This window comes from Apodemus sylvaticus, chromosome 2, assembly GCF_947179515.1.
Source record: "Apodemus sylvaticus chromosome 2, mApoSyl1.1, whole genome shotgun sequence".
In the NCBI taxonomy this organism is placed as follows: domain Eukaryota; kingdom Metazoa; phylum Chordata; class Mammalia; order Rodentia; family Muridae; genus Apodemus; species Apodemus sylvaticus.
Genome location: NC_067473.1, coordinates 53,927,234 through 53,950,451, shown reverse-complemented (window position 1 = coordinate 53,950,451; position 23,218 = coordinate 53,927,234). Strand labels below are relative to the sequence as shown.

Below are 23,218 nucleotides of genomic sequence, written 5' to 3'. Positions count from 1 at the left end.
CAGAGACAGGAATGCATGTCTAGGATACATACGGCCCTGGGTTCAACCTCCTGCACTGAAAAAACAAACAATTTAACTACCTACCTAGCTACCTACCCAACTACCTACCCAACTACCTAACTACCTAACTACCCAACTAACTACCTACTAACTAACTAACTAACTCAGTGTGGTACACATGTCTGAAATCCCAGCACTCAGGAAAGAGAAGCAGGAAGATCAGGTGTTTGACCAGTACCAACTTCATCTGCTACAAACCAAATTCAATGTCAGCTTGAGACCCTTGTTAGCATGAGACCTTGTCTGAAAACAAAATAAAAGGCTGGTTCAGTGGGTAAAGTGCTTGTTGTGCAAGCATGGAGACCTGAATTCTGATCACCAACACCCATGTAAAAGTGGGGTGCCATGGAGTGCCTCTGCCAGCCTGGTGATGGGGGAGCTGAGACAGGTCTGACTCTGAAGCTCTCAGGCCAGCCAGTCTAGCCAATCAGTAAGCTGTGAGAAACCCTTCTCAAAAAATAAGATAGTGACCGAAGATCCCCACCTCTGGCCTACACACACACACACACACACACACACACACACATACACACACACACACGCGCGCGCATGCGCACACGCACACGCACACACACACAAACCACAATAGCCTTTTGCATGGTGGCATACACCACTCATAATTCTAGCATCTGAGAGATTGAGACAGGAAAGAGATCACGAGCTACCCAGCAGCTAGCAGGCCACCTGTCTACATGAGACCCTGTCTTAGAAGAAAAAGAGAAGAGAAGGAAGATGACTTAGATTTTATACGTCCTATAAAGAGTGCTAGAACATTTTCAACACAACAATTTTCCTACAGATCTCAATGTATTTGGAACTCCAAACCTATTACATTTTGGATGACAACTCAAAAGAGGAGATATAGAGTACTATGGGACCACTGAGTTTCTCACAGTGATTGTGGGGGTGCTGTTGTTATTAGTGGGAAGGGCCAGGGATCTGTAACACTGACGATTAGGATAGCCACTTACAACAAAAAACTGCTGATCTGGTATAAACTACATTTGTCCCAGTGAAAGTTCATGTAGGTGAAGACCATAACTAAAATTTGGTCTTAGAGACTAATTCTACCTTTAGTACTGACAGAAGTATTTTTTTATAGTTTCAGTAACAGTCCTTCTAGGAATGCAACAATTGTGTCAGTGAATAGAGAATGCTCATTTTTCACTGTGGCTGTTCAGGAGTTGGGAAGATTTGCCTTTACTTTCATAGAAATCAATGAAAATGTTGTTCTAATGCTCTGGACATAATGCCAGGCACGGTAGTGAAGGGAAACAGAAGGATTGCACATTCGAAGTTATCTTTAGCTACAATAGCAAGTTAGAGAGACCAGTACAGGTTACATGAGATATTGCCTCAAACAAACAAACAAACAAACAAACAAACAAACAACATGAGCTGGAGAGATGGCTCAACAGTTGAAAGCTGAGTTTGTTTCCCAGCACCCACAGTCTGTAATCCCATTTCTGGAGTGTCCAGAGCTCTCTTCTGACCTCTGCAGGCACTGCAGCACATGAACACCTACATACTCACAAGCAAAACACCTACTCACATAAGACAAGCCCCCTACATTTCTATCTATAGTAGTACAGACATGAGACTATTCTATTACAGTTTTGCTTACGCATTTACATATTGAAAATATTTTTATTATAATTTTTATTTCTTCCTATTATAGTTCTGATTTTATATTAAAAATTCTTAAATTGTATATCACATATAGATTATGGTGTATCTAAGTTCTACTTCAGAATAATTCAGGGGCACTGAAAGTACCTTGCTTATAAATGGGAGATAACTCTACTGAGTGTAGGAATCTCCGGTCTCAGCCAATCATGGGGATTCTCATCCCTTCTTAGACCTAGTACAGCAGGGGCATGTAACCAGTCCTGCTCAGGGTGACACGCTGGACTACCCTGCAGGACCTCAGCAAAGGCTTCCTGCTCTTAGGAGAGCAGAACAAACAGTCCTTCCTTTCCATAGTGTTCTTGGTGACTATGTAGCTGTAAACACGTATGTCAGCCTGTATGAAGTAGGCAAACTGTGCTGACAGTTCTGAAAAAAAAAATCACAAAGAGGTAAAACAGAACTGCCCCACTCCGGGCCACAGCCGGCCTTCCAGATGGACTTTTGGCAACACAATATAGCAAGTTCCTCGATGCTGAGGCCAGGCTGAATCAGTTCTCTTATTTGCTGCTGAAGCCAGCTCTATATGCTCATGTGTACAGCCTCGGAGAGGACACTGGGCAGGGGGTGGGGAAGTATGAGACGGAGAAAGCACTCCCATGCTCACTTGCATACTCCTGCGCAGGCTTAGCCTGGGTCTTCCTGGCTGTACAACCCTGACAAATTACTCAAGCATTCTGGGCCTTGGTTTCCTTGTTTACAAAATGGAAAAAGGAACCCCTGCCTACAACATAGCTTTATGAGGATTAATGAAATAATATTGTTAGCCTGGTACTGGCAGTTGCAAGCATTCAATAACTGGTGCAATTATTAACTTTTATTAAGAAGAAAAGAACTCACGGCTGTCTGAGCAGTGATGTGTGTACAACCCACAATTTTGGCTCCAGCCAAAGGCTTTTCTCCTTGGGCTCTCTTCCTTAAAGCCATCAAGGCAGGCATCTCTGAAAAGGCCCAATACAAACAGAATATTAAACAGAGAGAATAAGAGATGAAAGAAAAAACATAAAAAATATTCATTTAAGTTCCCTTGGTCAGCTTCTGTTAGATGGTGTTCCTGAATGTTCTCTGAGAGGCCTTCAGAGACAGATACTCCCCGTTTTATCTTCTATATGCCAATTCTGATCCAGGGGTTTCCTCCAGAACTACTGGACTTTACTCCCTCCCCAAAGTGTTTTCCAAGCTCAGATTCTTTGGCATGTTCTTCAGGAAAGGGACATACAGACTCACACCTATAATCCCAGCACTTGGGAGGCTGAGACAAGAGAATTGTCTTGAGTGTAAGGTCAGCCTAGGTTCCAGAACAACACCAATCTCAGACAGATTAATAAACAAAAATGTGGTTTAGTATTGCACTGAAATTTGACAAGCCAGCTGACTCAGGAGTATTAACAGGACAAAATGACACAGGCAGGTAAAAAGGCATTTATTTCTTTACCTTGCTCAGCAATTTCAATTTCTCTGCGTCCAAACTCTGCTTGTTTGATGTTCTTGACACAGAAGTCACTACTTCCCTTAGAGTTCTTTTGCTGCTTGTCCCTGGGGGACGTCTCATCATCAGAGCTATCTGTGTATGAGGCAGCTGGAACAGAAATGATAAAATCCATCAGGAAAAAGACTTCCACAATAGCAAACTAGTGGGGCTTCACTAGTCATTAGCATCACCCAAAGTAACACAGACGTCTAGGAAGCTCCTTACGAAACACGGAGTTGTACTGCGCATCCATCGCCTATGTAAGACACTTTCCTCGGTCCAGAAAGGCAAGCCAGAGACCTGCAAAAGGCTTTCTCTCTGTAGCATTCGTTAGGAATCTAGTACTAACTTTTCCTTTTGAACACAGAGAGATATAAAGCTTGAATGTGCAGAGAGGAAAGCTGAACCCAGAAAAGCCACTGTTAAAGTTCTTAAACAAGCCAGTTATTAACCCTCTCCACCCCCTCCCCCGCCTGTTGCTTAAATGCCTGAAGTAATTTGCTTTGTAGTACACTAACTGAACAGATAAAACCTAAAAAACAAGGAATTCATGGGAAAGTAATTAAGAACTACACAAAAGGAGTTTGTCTGACATAACAGAGCTATGCTTCTTAGGACTGGCTCTGATGAGACAGAACTATTCTTGCAGACCCAATTAGACCCTGACAATGAACTATTCAATGTGTTATCCTCCTTACCTCCGTAAGAAGAAGGTGTTTCAGAGTCTCAACCAGCAAAATACCTGCTTTTGGTACATTCAATGCTCTGGTGAGTAATCAACTAGCAATAACTACTAGAGCAGTGGTTCTCAGCCTTCCAAAGGCTGCAGCCCTTTAGTACAGCTCCTTGCGGGGTGGAGAACCCCAAACACACAGTTATTTCATTGCTACTTCATAGCTCTAATTTTGAAGCTGGTTTTTTCTTTTGTTTTTTTTTTTTGTTGTTGTTGTTTGTTTGTTTTTAAATTTTTCAAGACAGGGTTTCTCTGTGTAGCCCTGGCTGTCCTGGAACTCACTCTGTAGACCAGGCTGGCCTCAAACTCAGAAATCCACCTGCCTCTGCCTCCCAAGTGTTGAGATTAAAGGTGCGTGCCACCACTGCCCACAGTTCTCAGGCGAGCCCTGTGAAAGAGTTGTTTGACCTCTCCCCAAGAGGTCTCAATCCAGAGGCTGAGAACCACTGCACTAGATCGAAAGGGCCACACTTGATTGTGGCCAACAGACAGTTACTAATACTGATTCACAGCCTTAGTTGAGATCTTTTCAGTCTTCATATTGCTAATCATTTGCTAGATGATCTGAAGCTATTTCTTTCTTGATCTTTGTACTAGAGGGTAGTTCTTTCTAATCCTGGCAGTCTGGGGAAGAATAGAGGACATAAAACCCAGTCTATAGGATCCTTACATCTCTCAGTGCAGTTAGCACTGCCATTAGTTCTAGGAGGAGAAAGCTACAAAAGCTTTCCCTCTCCTGAGGGCCTAGTGCTCTGATCTACTTACATCCAGAGCATTAAAGCATTTCTGGGATTTCTTAGGTGAGGGGCTGTCTGGGTAGGGGTTGGAGGGCGGGCTGTAAAAGGCAAGTCCGACCTTGCCCAGTTAATCAGGCACAGCGCTGCACACTGTGGGGTCAGCAGGGGCTTGAGAATCTCTCCTGCTCTGGAAAATTGCCTTAGAGCAAAGTCCTAACATGAGGACACAGGAATGAAAGTGTGTATTAGGGGAGGTGAAGGAATTAGTAAACCCCCAAAAGGACTTTTGTTCTTACAAGGAACTAATCTGTACAAAATCTTTTTGGTTCCTCTCCTAGGGTAAGAGAGCTCAAAGTACTTTTGGCAACAGAGCTAGACATAGCTTTCTGGACACTGCCTGTTTCATCAGTCAATATTCTGGTACAGCTTAGGAATTCAGGCTTAGGGAGCATGAGAGAAAAATAAGAACATCTTCCCCAATCCTGATCCAAATTTATAAAGAAATTGAATTTGAAAAAAAAAGTTTAAACTCAGAATAATTCAAAGTTTCAAATCTCTTTTCTAGAGCCATGATGGGTTTTGTGCCTCTAGTAGCAAACACTTATCAGCAGGGCAAGGGATGCACTCAGGCTCCAGAGCAGGGAGATCGGGAGTTCAAGGCCAGCTTGGGCTAGAGACAACCATGTCTCAAAGTCTGAAACATAAAAAAAAAAAAAAAAAAAAAAAAAAAAGTAAGGCCAGGTGTGATGGTGGACACCTTCAATTCCAGCTCTTTGGAAGTGAGGGTTCGCTGGTAGTGACTGAAAGGTTGAGACTGGAGCTCTTCCTCTGACCCAGAAGAGTTTGCCCTTCCTGAGCATCTTTAGCTCCCAAGGATGAATCAGGACTGGGAGGAGAGCAAACTGACCAAAAGCAACAAAGCACGACTGCTGAAATGACGCACTCCAACTTTAACTGTCTCTTTTTTGCTCTGCTTGGTTTGTTCCTCAGACAGGCTCCCTGTATGCAGCACTGGCTCTCCTGGAAGTAGCCACTTACATCAGGCTGGCCTTAAACTAATAGAGACTTCCCTGCCTCTGTCTCCCAAGTGCTGGGACTAAAGTCGAGTACCACAACATGTGGCTCCAATTTCTGTTGTTGGCCTTTTGTTTCCAATGTAAAGAAAAAGATGGTTATATAATTTTGTTATTTTAAAGCTGAGAAAACTAATATTTCATTTCACTATGTAGCCCTAGCTATCTTAGAACCTGCTATGTAGATGACCTTGGCCTCAGGCTCACAAGGCCAGCCTCTGCCTTCAGGTGCGCTGGCCTTCACCTTCTTAATCATAGTCGGGAATGCTTTTTTCCCACAAAGGGATTTTTTTCCCAGTCTTTTATCCAGAGCTAGGGTTAGCAAGTACAAAAGGCAGCAAATGTCTACACTGCTGTTGTACGTGGCTGCAACAGTGTCAGGCCCAGACCAAGAGAAGGGTTTCTGTGAACATGGTAGAAATTTTATTCAACTAATATGGCATGCATTGATTTAGTTTTGAACACACTCAGTTTTGCCACTTTTACTTTATTTGATAATTCATGCTATGCTGTCCAGATTGACCTGGAACTCTCTATGTGGCACAGACTGGCCTTGAATTTGCCTGCTACTGCATTTTGAAGCTTCTAAAAATATCTGTAATTCTCAGCATCCTCCGCAGCTCAGTCACTGACAGTGGGCAGTGGTGTAGTGCTGTTGGCACAGTGCTGAGCACAGCTGCCTTCCAAAGAGGAAGACATCCATTACCTACTGGAGGGTCTAGCTTCATCCCCAGGTTACTGAAGGACCATTTTTCAATTACCCTAACGTCAAACAGGGAGTATAATAGATCCCCTTCTCCACAGGCTCACCCTTTCTTTAAACTATGACTAGTAAAAAAAAATTTTTTTAAAGAGAAATGAGATAATATCTAAAATGTTTCTGTCTTTAGGCAGAAAAAATTACTTACCTACAAACTGCAATACAATTTTAGGATGGGATATTCTCCTTTGATTTTCAAGAACCAATGCATAACTTGATGAATCACTAATCCTCAGTCCATCCCACTGTACACATGCACATGTGTACACTCTTGGGCTCACGCATGCATGCACGCATATGCATACACACACACACACACACACAGCCCTGGCTGCACCTGATTTCCTGTTATCTCCGAGTACCTGTGAGTATATGGGAGCTTGTTAGGAAGCAAGCAGTCAGAATTCTGATTGAATTAGTCCTATTAAATTAATTAAAGTCAGACAGCTCCCCTTGGGCCCAATCTATTTATTTGTTAGTGGAAATATCAGTAGGAACCCATGTTTGACTGTGAATAGACTGTACTGATGAATGACTCCAGAAGTATGTGAGAAGTTATGTTACCTGCCTAACGCACACACAAAATTTTTTTTGAGAAAAAAACCTTAAAGTCTTTCAAAATTTCTAAATGCTAAAGTACTTCATTCTTTCTCATCTGAAAGGTAAAGTACTTAATTCTTTTTCATCTGTAACCAATTCACTTATTGTAAAGAAAACATTTTCATAAATGTTAATGCTGATTCTGGTCTAAAATGAAGAAAAAGTTATTTTGTTCATTTGCTTTTATGAATTGTGTTGCTGAAGAGAAGAGTTTTATATTAAATAGTGCTGCAAGGAGGTAGAGATGGGCAGATCTCTTGGAGTGTGAAGCTAGCCTTGTATACAGAACAAGTTCTAAGACAGCAAGGCATGTAGAGAGACTGCCTCAAAAAAATTAACAATAAATAAATGAAAAGCACTGAGTTCATGGAAATAATACTTCCTAGAAATTAGACCAGAAAATATTGTGAATATTACATGTATAAACAATATTTTTAAAAATATAATCCAGAATGTATCCAGATGAGCGGCAGACTATCCTAAAAAGACAGGGACTAAAAACGGCAAATTTTATTTCTAAGCAAAATATTTAAGTACTAGAGATTATGTAAAGGCTTAAGCTGATGGGGAAATAAATGACTAGGTAAGCCAGGTGGCCTTGCCATTTAAATTCAATCTATGAGGCCAGATAGACATGCGCCATGGATTGCTGCAGTCACACAGATGACAATTCCAGCATCCAGCAGATATCTTTGCTTTTTTGCTCCAAAAAGTGTTGTAATTCCCTGTTCCTGATTTTAATATCCTTCAGTGGAAACATTAGACTGACAACTTTGTTTCCCCAGCATAAGCCTGCTGTGCAGACAATCGCTGTAACAGGAGATTCTCTCCTTGTACAATATTCTCATTGTGGATTGAAGATCAGGGCAAATGTAGGTCAGGTTGCAAAAGTCATCTCTTTCTCCAGTTTTTCTCAACCTTACAGCAAGTATTAGCATCTTCTTGTTTGATGTGTAACCCAGCCCGTTGGTGGTGGCACACGCCTGTAATCCCAGTACTCTGGGAGGCAGAAGCAGGCGGAATTCTGAGTTTGAGGCCAACCTGGTCTACAGAGTGAGTTCCAGGATAGCCAGGGCTATACAGAGAAACCCTGTCTTGAAAAAACCAAATCCAAAAAAACAAAATCAACAACAACAACAACAACAGCAACAAAAAAGACATATGCCTGTGATACAGACATACCTGAGACAGAGAGAAGCAAGGCTCTCACGCTCATGGAATTTGTATACAGGCATTAAAGCAAATATGTGTGATAATTTTAAAAAATAAGAAGTGTCTTAGGGTCACTATTGCTGAGATAAAACACCATGACTTAAAGCAAATTGGAGAGGAAAGGGTTTATTTGGCTTACATTTCCAATCACTGTTGATCACCAAAGGAAGTCAATCCCTGCAGGAGCCTGGAGACAGGGGGATGCAGAGGCCATAGAGGGCGCTGCCTGGCTCTACTCAGCTTTCTTTCTTACACACCCAGGACCACCAACCCCGGACGGCCCCGCCCACAGTGGGCTGCGCCCTCTACATCAACCATTAATTAAAAAGTTGTCCTACAGGCCTTCGGACAGTCCTATCTTATGGAGACCCTTTCTCAACTGCGGTTCCCTTCTCTGATGATTCTAGCCTGTGTCAAGCTAGCATGACATAAATTTAACTAGCACAGATGGTAATTTCGTATAGTTCAATCTACAAGGTCCAAACTTATCAAGATGAGACCAGTTCGTATTATTAATCAATGAGCTATATACAAGCACTGCAGGCTTACTTGGAAACCAAGGGATCACCCACGTTCTTCTAGGTATACAGTATTTGTAAGATATCCTCCCTACATGAGGTGCTTGGGTGGGAAGGTAGGCGTTGGTTTCAAGAACACAGATGTATGGCTCTGGCCATACCTAAACATAGTAAAAGCAATATACAGCAAACTGGTAGCCAGCATCAAACTAAATGGAGAGAAACTTGAAGCAATCCCACTAAAATCAGGGACTAGACAGGGCTGCCCCCTTTCTCCTTATCTTTTCAATATTGTACTTGAGGTACTAGCTCGGGCAATTCGACAACATAAGGAGGTCAAAGGGATACAAATTGGAAAGGAAGAAGTCAAACTATCATTATTTGCAGATGACATGATAGTCTACCTAAGTGACCCAAAAAACTCCACTAGAGAACTCCTACAGCTGATAAACAACTTCAGCAAAGTGGCAAGTTATAAAATCAATTCAAGCAAATCAGTTGCCTTCCTATACTCAAAGGATAAGCAGGCTGAGAAAGAAATTAGGGAAATGACCCCCTTCACAATAGCCACAAACAGTATAAAGTATCTTGGGGTGACTCTTACCAAACATGTAAAAGATCTGTATGACAAGAACTTCAAGACTCTGAAGAAGGAAATGGAAGAAGACCTCAAAAAATGGGAAAACCTCCCATGCTCATGGATCGGTAGAATCAATATAGTTAAAATGGCCATTTTGCCAAAAGCAATATACAGATTCAATGCAATACCCATCAAAATCCCAACTCAATTCTTCACAGAGTTAGAAAGAACAATTATCAAATTCATCTGGAATAACAAAAAACCCAGGATAGCTAAAACTATTCTCAGCAACAAAAGAAAGTCTGGGGGAATCAGTATCCCTGACCTCAAGCAATACTACAGAGCAATAGTGTTAAAAACTGCATAGTATTGGTACAGTGACAGGCAGGAGGATCAATGGAACAGGATTGAAGATCCAGAAATGAACCCACACACCTATGGCCACTTGATCCTCGAGTTAAAATTTTAAATCATTATTCGACAGTTCATTTTCACATCATGGCTTCCAGAGTTAAATCAAACAGTTCATGAATATTCAACACAGTTACTTCATTAGAATAAAATGAGGCTCAATATTCCCATCTTTAGATAAAAATCATAGATGTTAATATTGCACAGTGTTCCTCATTTCCAATCACTGTGGATGGAAAATAAACACAGAAATGTAAATAATGTATAATAACAACTTATCCAGCTAAAAAACTATGCTTCCCAACCATCTGTACATAATAAGAAATGCTTCCTTAATTGTGTGAAAAACAAATACAATTTTAGTCATGATAAAAGTTTTCTAACAGGTTGTGGTGGTGCATACCTTTAATCCCAGTACTTAGAAGGCAGAGACAGGCAAATCTCTAAGAGTTCAACACCAGCCTGGTCTACAGAGTCCAGGACAGCCAGAGCTACACAGAGAAACTCTGTCTGGAAGAACAAAAATAATAAAAAAACAAACAAAAGTTTTCTGCTGAGTATTACTATTACAATGTTAAGTAAGCAGGGCGAACTCCTGGTTCCCCACCACCTTCTAACAGAAGAACAAAATAGTCTCACATTAATCAGACTCCTACTGGGCACTGCTGTGTTACAGTTATTGACCTCAGGGGGCCCACAAGGCAATAGCTCATGTGACATTAGGTGGTAACTCAGCCCTGTAAAGGAAGGAAAGAGTAGGAAGTCATGACGTCACAGCTTGGAGGAGAAGGCAAAGTACCCACTCACTTCAAATAGCTGCGGCATCTTGTCTCTTGGGGTAATTAAGAGAATTAGAACTTCAAAATTATTTTTAATTACATAGGGACCTGCACTACATAGGAGAGCTGAGATCCTGTTCCCACCTTTCACTGCAAAAGAAGTTGGAGTATAGCTGAAGTATGGGGTGATGAACAAAGCCCTGGATGGATCCCTAGTCCTGGTACTTACTTTGTAAATATCATCTAGAAGACAAGACCCTTAAAGAATGGAAAAAAATGAATGTCTTGCCGGGCGGTGGTAGTTCACGCCTGTAATCCCAGCACTCTGGGAGGCAGAGGCAGGCGGATTTCTGAGTTCGAGGCTAGCTTGGTCTACAGAGTGAGCTCCAGGACAGTCAGGGCTATATAGAGAAACCATGTCTGGAAAAAACCAAATCCAAAAAAAAACCAAAAATGAATGTCTTTGTACATGCCATTGCATGGAGGCCATTGGTGAACTACATGCTCCTGGGTCAATCAGCTCAGTTTCCTTCCTCATCCTATTCTGCCTCTGTCAGAAACTGAGGACTCAATAAAACTCTACTCTGAGTCCTAAGAAATCAAGAGGTTCTATCCAGAATTTTGGTTTAAAATTTAATTCAAAGTAATATTTTTTCAAGGCTATTTATGAAGAATAATTGGTCTTGGGTAAATGGAAGGTCTGTTGAGGGTACCAGTTAACTCTGACAGTGGGTCCATGGCTGCTTAGCACTCACCTGAGCTATAGCTGTCAGTAGATGACTGAGAGATGGAGCGAGACAACGAGCGACGTCCAATTTTAGTGGGACGTTTGTTGAATTCCTGCTTCTGGTCAGCAAACTGAATCTGCTAAGAGAAAGAACCCTCGTTATAGAAAGAAAACTCTAGTTATATATCTTAGTTATTGCTCTGTTGCAACAAAGAGACACCATGGCCAAGGCAACTCTTATAAAAAAATGCATTTAATTGCTTTCAGTTACTGAGGTTTAGTTCATTATCACATTGGGAGTCTGGCAGCATGCAGGTAGGCAAAGGAGTATTAGCTGGGCTGTGGCATGGATTTTTGAAACTTTAAAGTTCACCCACAATGACACACCTCCCCCAGCAAGGCCAAACCGCCCTCCTAATCCTTTTCAAATAGTGCCACTCCCTGTTGACTAAGCCTTTCAAGACTATTCCCATTCAAACCAACACCTAATATGAAGAAAACACACCTGTACTTTGAGAAAGCAATTCCTTTACAGCATGCATTATTACAGATTTTACCTTCCCATGCAGTTTATTTGCTTGAACAAACCCATGTTTGAATAGGATGACTCTTTGGGACCAAGTATGTGGCTCAGGGGTAGCATGCTTTCCTGGCAGGTACTAAACCCTTGGTATAGTCCCTAGCACTGCATAAACTGTGAGTGGTGGCCCACCCTGTAATTCCAGCACTCTGGAGGTAGAGGCAGGAGACTCTGAACTTCAGAGTCATGGTCAACTACTTAGGGAGTTAAAGCTGAGACCCCGTCCTCTCCTCCCTTTAGAAGTCGGGAATATAGCTGTATCATGCTATAAGCCCTGGCGTGGCGGGGAAGGAACGCATCCTTGGGACTGTGGATGGTGGCAGATCCCTGTAATGACAGCTCTTAGGAGGCCAATGAAGAATACAATGAGTTCAAAGCTCTCCTTGGATGAACAGTGAAAAAGTCTTGTCTCCAAAAGCACAAAACAAACAAACATAAAAAAAAAGAATTTTTTTGGAAAGAAGAATACTTTTTTGACCTTCATCAATGACTATATACTTTTGTACATTGTAACTGTGACATAGAGAGGAGTATTATGATTAAATTAAATTTTTAGAAAGGTAAGCCATATTCAGAAATGCTTTCTATTGTTTCACTGAAACTGTAAGCTGGAAAGAAATCCCTGCGACTCCCTCTACACCCATATTTCTAGATGAGAAAACAGCAGGGTACAAAAAGACCCCTGCCTGGAGCTGTGAGCGCCTCAGTGTGGCTTGTTAATTTAGAGGAAAGTTTTTTCATTCAGACAGAACATTTCACTGAAATCTTGGCTATGCCATTCATATGCTTTGTGATGTTGGTCAAGATGAATTTGTGAGTCTGATTTTCCCATAAGAATAGAAATAAAAGCACTTCCATCATAGCTTTTAAAGAGGATTAACCATCCCACCTACAACAGGTAACCATTTTATTTTGCTTAAGATTTTCTAAAATGTGTTAGCTTTCTAGATATTAGTAAACAAACTAATTTTTAATGTTTGACATAATAAAACACTTTTAAAAGCCAAATGCTTGATTATTAGCCATGACTACAGATATGGAAAGAGTAAACAACTGGACTGATCGCATACTTAAATCATACTCTGCAGTTATAGTTGAAATACCTGATAGTAACGTTCTTGTTAATTTTACCTGTGTCTCCTACAGCTGAAGGTTGCTGCTGGTGCTTTACTGATCAAAGCTCCTACCACTTATTTTATTAATGTTTCTCCTAACCAAATATTTATACAATTGCTTAGATGATTAGTGGTATAGACAGAGTCTACAGAAAAGAATTAAGGATCTGACAACTGATTCTACTTTAACGATAAATAGATCCTCTGTGGGCAGAAGTCAGAAGGCAGTCAGCAGTTGCACTTCCTGCACTGAGAGGTAACTCTTGAGTCACTGAGCACTGAGACAAGGGGACTAATGCCAAAATGAAAGCTTAGCACTCATGCCTCAGGGAATTCACAGCATTTCCATAGCTGTAAGACAACTACAAAATAGAGCCTGCAAGTGCTTCAGAGTCCACAAATTGTTTTTAGTAACAAAGCTATTCATTGGATTAATTAAGAGCCCATTGCAGAATGGAAAGTAACAAGTCTGATTATTTTGCTAAGGTACCAATTTACTCCAAAAAGGACAAAGTGCCTTTCCTATATACTCCAACAGGAGGCCCAGGAATCTTAATGTTCTTCTAGCACAGCATCTGACATAATGTCTTCCTTTCTGTACTCTCTATGAATTAATTACAGGCTCCATACGGCCTGATTTTTAATTAACCCTTAAATTCTCAAGCACAGGTGGGTACCTGCCATGTCCTATATACCACTCACGTGCTGGATCAAGGACCCCGAGGAGTTTATTCTATCTCCATCGTCTGTGTTTGAGGGAATATTAATAAGCATGGTAAGCACTAAGTCTAGATCAAACAGGCGAGGGAAAGGTGGAACGCGCATGGAACTCACGGGCACACGCCGACATTCAGGTCACCGATGTGGTTCAAAATAACCACGTGCTTTCATTCTTTCTCAGAGGCCAACAAGGAAAAGGAATGAACATCTTTCCAAAGACCACAATAAAGCCATATTTTCAGTAGAGCATCCCCCTTTTAAAAAGGCTTAAAAGGTAAATCTTATCTGAGATATGCAACACCCGTCTCTGTATACCAACCATACACACTGGTCTAACAGCCACATGTGTGTGCATACAGACAGGCATGTGTACATACTGACCACTAGAGGGGCCAGTCACCTCCTCTGAGTTGCCCCTATGTAGCCTAGTAGCACTGTCATGCAGAAACCCAGCTGCATTGTCATCTCCAGGTAGTGTCATGAGACTGAGCTCCTTGTCCTATAGTCTTTCAGCTGTCAGAATCCTGGCACTGACTTTAGCTCTTTCTAAGAAAACAGACCGTACACTGAGAATGGCTCGTAAATCCTCATTAAATTCAAGCCCCCTTCATCTTTTAAATATATAAGAATATTAATGAGAAACCACTTAATGTAGTAAGTTATGCAATTTCCCAATAACAAGTGTTTACTTTTCACAGATAACCAAACATGAGTCAAGTGGGGCATCTCTAGTGGCTGCATCAGCACCACTACACTGTTCTCTCACACAGTCCATTCTGTAAAACAGCGATCTGCCGCGAGTTACGTACGGCACCTTGGCAGACTCTACCAAGATTTACCTAACTTTCCTACCTTGTCAAAAACCAGTGTTCTTGCAGGCACCCCTCCTCTTCCACGTCAGCACTGCTTAGCACCAAGGCAAGGGAGGAAAGAAGCTGGTAGACATGGGTAGCTCACCACATGCCAGAGGGAAGGATGAGGCTGGACAAGAGGGAGAGAGGGCATAAGCAGCTTGCCTTGGATGGTAATGGCCGCCGCTGCAGCAAGACTGGCAAACAGGAGCTTAGCCTCACCTGGGCTTTAATCCCAGAGTTGCTATTGACAATGTACTTCTTCTTGCTGCCCAGCATAGTGACGCTACCAGCCAGTGGACAGTGACATTGCCGGCAGTAGGCCACCAAGGACCCTTGTGGTAGGTCTTTTAAACATTCCTCATCAGCAGTTCTGTTGGCTCCGGCTCCAGCTTGCTTCTATTTTTTTTTTTCCCCTTTGAGGGAGGTGGCTATCTGGGAAGCCGCTCCAACAACCCTTTCAGCCGTACAACAGGATTTCATAAGAAGGCAGCTCTGGTAGCTGCTCATCAGCTACTCCTAGCCTGGATGTTTTGCTTTATTGTTTTTTCCTATCACATCATTACACAGCTCCTCTGACCTCTAAACCGTAACATATCCCTAGATAAGGCCCAACATACATGCATACATTAATGGCTTATTTATATAACCAGGGAACTTTTTCCTGATATAATTAACTTGCTAATTAGGTTCCCTTTTAACTTTACCTCCTCCTTTTCTATGTCAGATGATTTTTAGTTAACCTCACCTCATTAGAAAAAAATTAACTACAGAGTCACTGAAACAATGAGGGATTTATAAAGAGAAGGGGAAACAGGACTGAAGTCAAGTGGTCAGGAAGCCCCAGCTACCTACACTCTGCCCTTGGGTTAGCCAGGCAGGGGACACTAGAGTCAACTCTTTCACCAAGGAATCAGCTTTCTCACTTTTTTTTTCTCTCAATTATTTCCTTAAATCTTATTTGTATATTTATTTAGACATAGAGTCTTACAATGCAGCACAGGCTGGCCTGGACCTCAAGATCTTCCTGCCTCAGTTTTCCAGATGTACCACCATGACTGAGTCTGCATATTTTCTATGCAGGTTTTTACATTTAGTATCTATTTTATCTCAAGACTAAAGTTTATTTAGTATTGAGTGATCCCATTCAGTTTTTACTTTAAGAAAAGAAAAGAAAAAAAGAAAAGAAAAACCATGTTTTGGGGCTGGGGAGATGGTTCCAGGGGTCAAGAGTCCTTGTTTTGCAAGCATGGGGCATAAGAAGGAATCCTCAGTACCAGTGTAAAATGCTGGCATGGCCGGGTGCACTATTACCCTAGCATTTTGGTGTGGAGTCAGATCCTGGGAGCTCACTGGATGGCCAGCCTAGTGGAAATGTAGAGCTTCCAAGCTTCTGGGTCAGGGAAAGGCCCTGACTTAAAGCAATACTGCAGACAGCAATAAAAGATATACAATATCCTCCTCTAATTTCTGCTTATATACATAGAGTAGGTGTGCATATGCACATATGTTGAGTATGTTCACAGATACATTCATGTGCACACACATGCAAGCCAACACACGAAATTTAAAAAAAAAAAATGTTTCCTGGAAGGTGTGATCACAAGGCAGAATTTATCACTGAGTTCCCAGAACCACAGTGACCTTATTATATGCCAAATAAAGATTCAACCAAATAGAAGCAAAACTGTCTTATTGATTCTGATTTCTGAAAGGAACCCAAGGAATGCTACACTGGGTGCCTGCTACAGATTTGGGTGGGGATATGATTTGATAGTGAGAAGAGAAAGAAAAACAGAGAGGAGTGGAGAGGGAAGAGGGGGAAAAGGAGGAGAGGAGGGGAGAGAGGAGGGAAGAAGAGGGCAGGGGAGGAGAAACTGCTTGTCAGTGCAAGAAAGGCCACAAAACATACCTTGTTTTGTAAAGATAATCTTTCTTTTCAGGGAAAAGATCCTATTGCCTAGTGTTCTCTGATTTATCTGGCAGAGGTGGTGTGCTAACTTGTGGGAGCCAGTTCTTTCCTGTGTGGCTCTGAAGATTACACTGAGGCCCGTCACCTTGACAGTAAGCATCTTTACTTGCTGAGCCACCTTGTTGGGCTATGTACAAGAATCTAAGAAGTTGGCATTATTATCTTAATTTGACAAAAAGCAAGGTGGTACTGTTATTATTTAAGCAGTGATGCTGGGAGCTGAACTTAGAGCCTCTGGCAAATATTCTTGTCTAAGTTTGATTTCAATTCAGTTTCCAGAGTCCATGTAAAGAGAGCCATCTTGGTGGCCCAAGTTTTTAATCCCAGCAAGTGAGAGGCAAAGACAAGCAGATCCGTGGGGCTTGCTGTCTAGCCAGTGCCACTAACCTGGTGAGTCCAGGCCAGTGAGGCTGTCTATGAAAGAGGCGCTCAGTGCTGAGGACCACAGCCAAGCCATCCTCCAGCATCCTCGCACAGCACACGACACATACAAATGTGCCAAGATACAAGAGGGTACAAGAGGGTTGGAGGGCTACATAATGATACACAAATCTAAAATATTAATGTTTCTATTCTTTTAAGGTAAAACTTCATAATCTAGAATACACAGATGCCTATCACCCCATAAAAGAGATAGCATAAAGTTTGGTTTTATTGCCAAGCTGAGATAGTTCAAATATACCTAAAGAGTATTTAGTTTCCAAACCAAATGAGCAGTCTAAATTAATTCTTTACCCCAAAAAAAAAAAAAAAAAAAAAAAAAAAAAAAAAAAAAAAAAAAAGATTACTTTTAGCCCAAAGAATTCCGCAGCAAGCTGGCTCTGTACTCAAAAAGGTTAAGCAACCAGATTTCACAGGGACAACTACCGAGCACTGCAGAGAGTGGTAGGAGGAAGACACTGAAATGTGGACACTTCACAACACTGACTGCTAGCTCCATGGGTCTAAAGCAAGACACTTTACCTGACGGAGGACCTGAGGACTTATAGTAGTAAATCTTTACAGAATGAGCCTTCCAATACATCAGCATTTTAACTGCCTGGATAAAGGTGCGAAATCCCTTCACATGACAACAGCTGAGGAGTGGAGGCTGCAGCAGGAATTTCTAGTGATTGATGCAATATAACCAGCCAGGTCTACTTTGCCAGTTACTGAGCTTGGGGTTCTCCACACTCTGTCCTGACTTATATCCTACAAAGGCCCGAGACACAGCAGCAGAGTGCATCCTGAGCCCTCCACCAGCCTCAGGGCACACATGCCCTTTTGCCAGTGATTTCTAACAGTGTGCATTAGGGCAGCAGCATACAACTCCACTCTATGTTCCTCCAGAAAAGGCTGTGAGAGGCCTCTGTGTCCTCTGGTAGCAGAGCCACCGCATTAGTGAGTTCATTCCACTAATCTATACACTGAGAAGTAAGGCAGACATTTGTTAAAACTTTGTCATTTTGTCTGCATGTTGGATCTGGCTCCAGAATTTTCTATTGGAGATTAAAAGGAACTTCTACAGTTTGCAGGTGAGATCTGAAAATCTATAGGCAATGCACTAGAGGTGCATAGGGCTAGCTGCTGGCTAAGCAGTTATCAGTGTCACCTTCAGATGAGATCAGAAGTTAATGACTTGGGCAGTATCTGAAAGAAAGCCTCAAAAGTCGAAGAGAAACAGCAACTGAGCTCATGGCATTACTGACGCCAAGCTCGACCTGCTGATCGGCACTGCTTGCCTGCTGACTAAAGGGGTCTTCCTGGTTTTTTAAAGAAAGGCTAAATGAGAGCCTTTAAATACCAAAATATTTAAAATGTCCTCTACACACTAAGAAGCCCTTGGCCACATGTCTTAAGCAACAATCCTAAGTCCCTCAGGACAGCTTTCCTGTCCACATAAACAGAGAGGCAAAAGGAGCAGACTCAGGAGAGGACATGCTATCTGGAGACAATGAGGACTGTCCTTTACAGAATGTAAATCACAAGAACCTCTGTTTTGCGTTGGAGTGGCCAGCTGTGTCCAGTATGGTTCTACTATAGCACTCCTTTTTAGAAACAAAATTTAGTACGTCACTATGGTCCCTCCTGTAACAAAACCAATTTCCTACTCTCTCAGTTATTACTAAGTTGCTGGAGATTTAAAAACAAAGAACAAAATCAAAATAAGAGTTAAAAACCTAGCCAGAGTAATGAAGTGAGTCATTTCCACTAGTCCAAGTCACTGCATTTGAAATCGTCTTACGAATACAATTGCTTTCCATCAGGTATCTTTTAAATGAACAAAAATAAAATACTATAAAATAATAAAAAACGATACCAATAGCTTCTATGAAAATGGCACACAGAGGCTGGAGAGATGGCTCAGCGGGTAAGAGTACCCGCTGCTCTCTCAGAGGCCTGGGTTCAGTTTCCAACACTCACATACATAGCTCACAAACACCTGTACCTCTAGTTTCTGCGGATCTGTCATCCTCTCCTGGACTCAGCTTGCGCCTGCAGGCCTGTGGTGAGCATACAGACAAGCAGGTACACACATATATGTAAATAAACAATTTTTTAAAAAAATGACAAATTGCCATCATTTGTTTTGAGATAGGACCAGCTAGAGCCCAGGTTGGTCTCACATTCACAATGTACAGGTAGAATTTTCTACTGGGCCTTTGTTAGATCTGGTATATACTTAATCTCATTATTTTAATAGTTATCTCTTTAACTCTATAAACACTAAAGAGAACTTAGAATGCATTATAAAAGTGTTAACAAGTTTATAATAGAGAAATATAGAGACGGGGTACAAGAAGTCCGAGAAGTTATAAGAAACCAGTCAGGACACTAAGGAGTTTTTTCAAATCACCAGGTAAGGGACTGGCGATGGATCATAGGACAGAAACATCTGCAGCCAAATCTGATGCACTCCCCAGAAGGGAGAAGTGACTCCTACAGGTTATCCTCTGGCTTACACACGTGTGCTGTGGTGCCCTGACACCCCAATGATAGAATGTAATTAAAAGGGTTTCTAAATCAACAGTTGATTTGATTGCCATTATTTGTTTTTGAGATAGGACCAGCTAGAGCCAGGTTGGCTTCAAACTCACTATGTAGCTGAGGCTGGACTTGAACTCCTGATTTTCCTGCTGCTGTCCTGCAAGTGCTGAGATGACAAGCCTGTGCTACCATGCTCAACAATGATGGTTTTATGTGCTAGTTCTTATTAACAAATATCAACTTAAAATTATTTTACTAAAACTATTTATCAGGCAAATATGGTATTTGGGGAAACGGTATGAAGAGATGTAAAGTTCTTGCCTTATAGCAGCAATACATATGCTATGAGAAGTTGACTAGAAAAAAAAAGACAGGTAAGGGAGAAAGAAATGTTTAGATATGTTTAGATATAAATGTTTTTCTAGATACTGGAGAATGTAACATTTTTATAAATTCTAGTTTTGTGTCTTCCTTCCCCTATATTCTTTTTTTTTATTTTATACCCACGAAGCACAACTTAACATTAACTTGAAAGAGAATACAAAACAATCAAAGAATAATCCACCTGTGCAGTGCCCCAGCACAGTAGGTCAGCACCCGCTGCCCGGGTGGTCTGCGCCCCCCCCCCCCCCCCCCCCCCCCGCCTGCTGCTCCTAACGACCCTTCCAAGCTTCCCCAGCAATTACAGCACAGAAGGGGCCCAGTGCAAAGGAGACCATCAGAAGGGTAGGTGTGTTTTCCCCGCCTAGATCCCAGCAGTGACTCTTTACAGATGGTCCTCATCCTGTCAGAAGCAGCATAAGGAGAAAACGGCAGAACTCACCATCCACTCAGGCATGTGGAAAGCGGAGGTGCCCTCATTACCGTCCCACTTCTCCATAGTGCGGGCCTGGCTAAGGGATGTCCTGAAGCAAAATGGAAAGCTGGTTGCAAGGCCAGGGTTACCTGAGGATGCCAAAGACCACCACAGGCCTACTGATTTGGAAGGCCAGGGTTAAAAGAAGCTCTTATCTCTTCACAGAAGCTTCCTGTTTAAATCAAGATCATGAGCCAACTGCCGGGCGAATCTCTTACCAGCCAACCTCAAAACCCTTGCCTGTTACTCAAAATCAGAGGGGATGTGAAGCCCTGCGCTGCAGTTCCTACAGGGCCCTCGGGCCCATATCCTCTGGGCCCTTCCTTCAGCAACAGGAGGGCAGGCTCGCTCCTCTGAGTATAAGGCCCTAGCTAACCTTCTCCCGCCCCCTCAGAACACGTCACTGGAAGTGCAGATACCAAGATCAATAAAGATGGAGGTCAAGAAGGCACTCCCCTTTCTTGAGGGCTGCTGATTTGGATCAGTACAGTAAACAGGCGTTTCCTTGAAATCAGAGTTCCTTATGACTTTCAAGTTCAAGCAGCTACAGAAGCTCCCTGTCTGCTCCCACCAGGGGGCTGGCACCACCACCATCTCAAGTTAAAGTCTTAGTGCAACAGGCGTTCGGATGAAGTCAGGGAAGTTGTTTTGTTTTGTTTCAAAACTAAATCTTGTAATACTGAAAACAGTTCTGGGAGCTCATTCTGGGAGCACAGTTCCCTCTGCTTGCTCCCTGAGGGATGGCACAGCACAGGGAGGTCTAAGGGGCATTTGTTAAAGAAGCAGCACAATGCTGACTGGAATGTTTCACAGAGGCTAGACAACTGCTCGACACCCCTCCCTCAAAACGTCCCTCCTCAAATCCCAGTCTCAGTGAGGGCCTACAGGAGACCCAGGGGTCTCAGACAAGTGCCTCAAGTTCAACGTGATTTTCCCTCATAGGTCTGGGCTCGGGATGAAACAGGATGCCAACACAGTATCCCTTCCTGTGTAAACCATCTGAGTAGAAAGGACCTCAGCTATTGCTGCATTATGTTCCCTCATATAAGTTTCCTCCTTTCTGCACATTTCTGAAATTTGGAAATAAAACATAACTTGAAAAAAATGTGATATCTATCTATCTATCTATCTATCTATCTATCTATCTATCTCTATCTATCTATCTATCTATCTATCTATCTATCTATCTATCTATCTACCTATCTATCTATATCAGATATATCTGCTTAGGTGATGCTGTCCAGTAAGAGTACCATAGAGGCTGGGAGCATAGGGTGTGGAAACAAAGGCAGACAGATGTCAATGACTTTCAGGCCACCTTAGTCTATATAGTGAGATCCTGTCTTGAAAAAGAAGAGAAGGGGGAGGAAGAAGAGGAAGAGTGGGAGGAAGAGGAGAGACCATAGAGATGTCAGACTCGTGGTGTATTTCTACAAGCCCGGTGTTGGGAGATGAAGGCAAGATGACTTATTCTCAGTTACATAGTGAGTGCGAGGCCAGATTCAAGAAAACAAGAGTGCCACAAGAGTACCACAAAAGGCCCAGAGTTGCTGAGGAGTAAAGCAGCTGTCCAACATGTGCAAGGCTGTAGGTTCAGTCCCTACCACAGGAAGCCCAATAACATAGACCTGAAACACCAGGGACTCCTAAAAAAATTACTGCTAGTCATATGACACAAGCTTATTATCCTAGCACTCAGGAGGCAGAGGCAGGCAGATCTCTGAGTGTGAGGCCACTCTGATCTACTTACAGAGTGAGTTCCAAGCCAGCTGGGGCTACATAGTGAGATCCCACTGAAGGAAAAATATTCATTACTGTCATGTGTGTACATGATATGTGTGTAGGGGAGCATGTGCAAGAAACCCCTCTACCTGGTGAGCTACCCTGCCGGCCCGGCACTGTGTTATTCTCTGATGCAGAGGATCATTCCTCTGAAGCTAATAATCACACTATAATTAAGATTACAGGCTTTTCCCCCTTTGGGCTTCATAGTTTAAAAGAATGAATCCTTTGGTATGGAACACAGGGAAGGATTGTAATACTTTGGAAGAGTTGCTGGAAGATTCCAGAGAAGGCAGAATATCAATAACTGACTAGCGGCCTAGAGCAGGTGGGCTGTATGACCTGCTGCTTCCTGCCGTGAAGACCACATGTGTGGCAGCTATGAGCAGCTGGTTTTGTAATCAGACAGTCTTGGGTGAGATGCTGTCACCAACTTACCCTCACTATCCCACCAGCTTTCCAATCTATAAATGAAAATAAAACTGCCGTCTCGTAGTTTGATGGAGGCTTTAGGAAGAGTCCTTCTTCCTACTGAGGCCTTCACAACAGCTCTTTAGTAATGTCATTACTGTGCCATGCTCCTTCCTACCTCAGGCCTTTGCTCAAGATGTTTTCTCAAGCAAAATGTATTCAGTACCTTTACCCCTTTATCCTCGCTTATTCAAATTCTCCAAGATTCAGCTGAAGTAAGTGTCCTCATGAAACCTCACCTAAAATTTTGAGTTTCTCTTTTGTTTAGTGTTGCTCTTAGGCCACGGCACCATGCCTAGCTGTCTTCATCACAGCTGCTGCACCCATGTGCTCATTCCTCATAGGCTGCAGGCTTCTTAGGGGTCAACTTTGATTTGACTATAGTGCCTGGTTTGTAGGAGGAGCCTAAGAAATAATATTTAAGTTCTAAAATTCTGTGTGCTGTATGGTTATCTTATAACACTATAGGGACAACTTATATAAGTCAGTATATTCAAAATGTTTATGTCCATTTTACAAGATTTGGTATATTATCTTCTATCTATAAGGATTAATAT

The 23,218-nt window shown here is 42.2% G+C and overlaps 1 protein-coding gene across 3 annotated transcripts in view; it reads right to left on the bottom strand.

Moving 5' to 3' along the window:
- The window catches only part of Ahcyl2 (adenosylhomocysteinase like 2), a 146,905-nt gene that overhangs the window by 37,613 nt on the left and 86,074 nt on the right, over nucleotides 1–23,218 (bottom strand). For 2 of the 3 annotated variants that reach the window (XM_052173361.1, XM_052173359.1), the window contains 3 exons: nucleotides 11,376–11,487; nucleotides 3,182–3,325; nucleotides 2,587–2,687 (listed from right to left, as the gene is read on the bottom strand). In XM_052173361.1, coding sequence (XP_052029321.1) covers nucleotides 2,587–2,687; nucleotides 3,182–3,325; nucleotides 11,376–11,487 — 357 coding nt within the window. The remainder of the gene's footprint in view (nucleotides 1–2,586; nucleotides 2,688–3,181; nucleotides 3,326–11,375; nucleotides 11,488–23,218) is intronic. The other variant, XM_052173360.1, reaches the window with a different exon arrangement.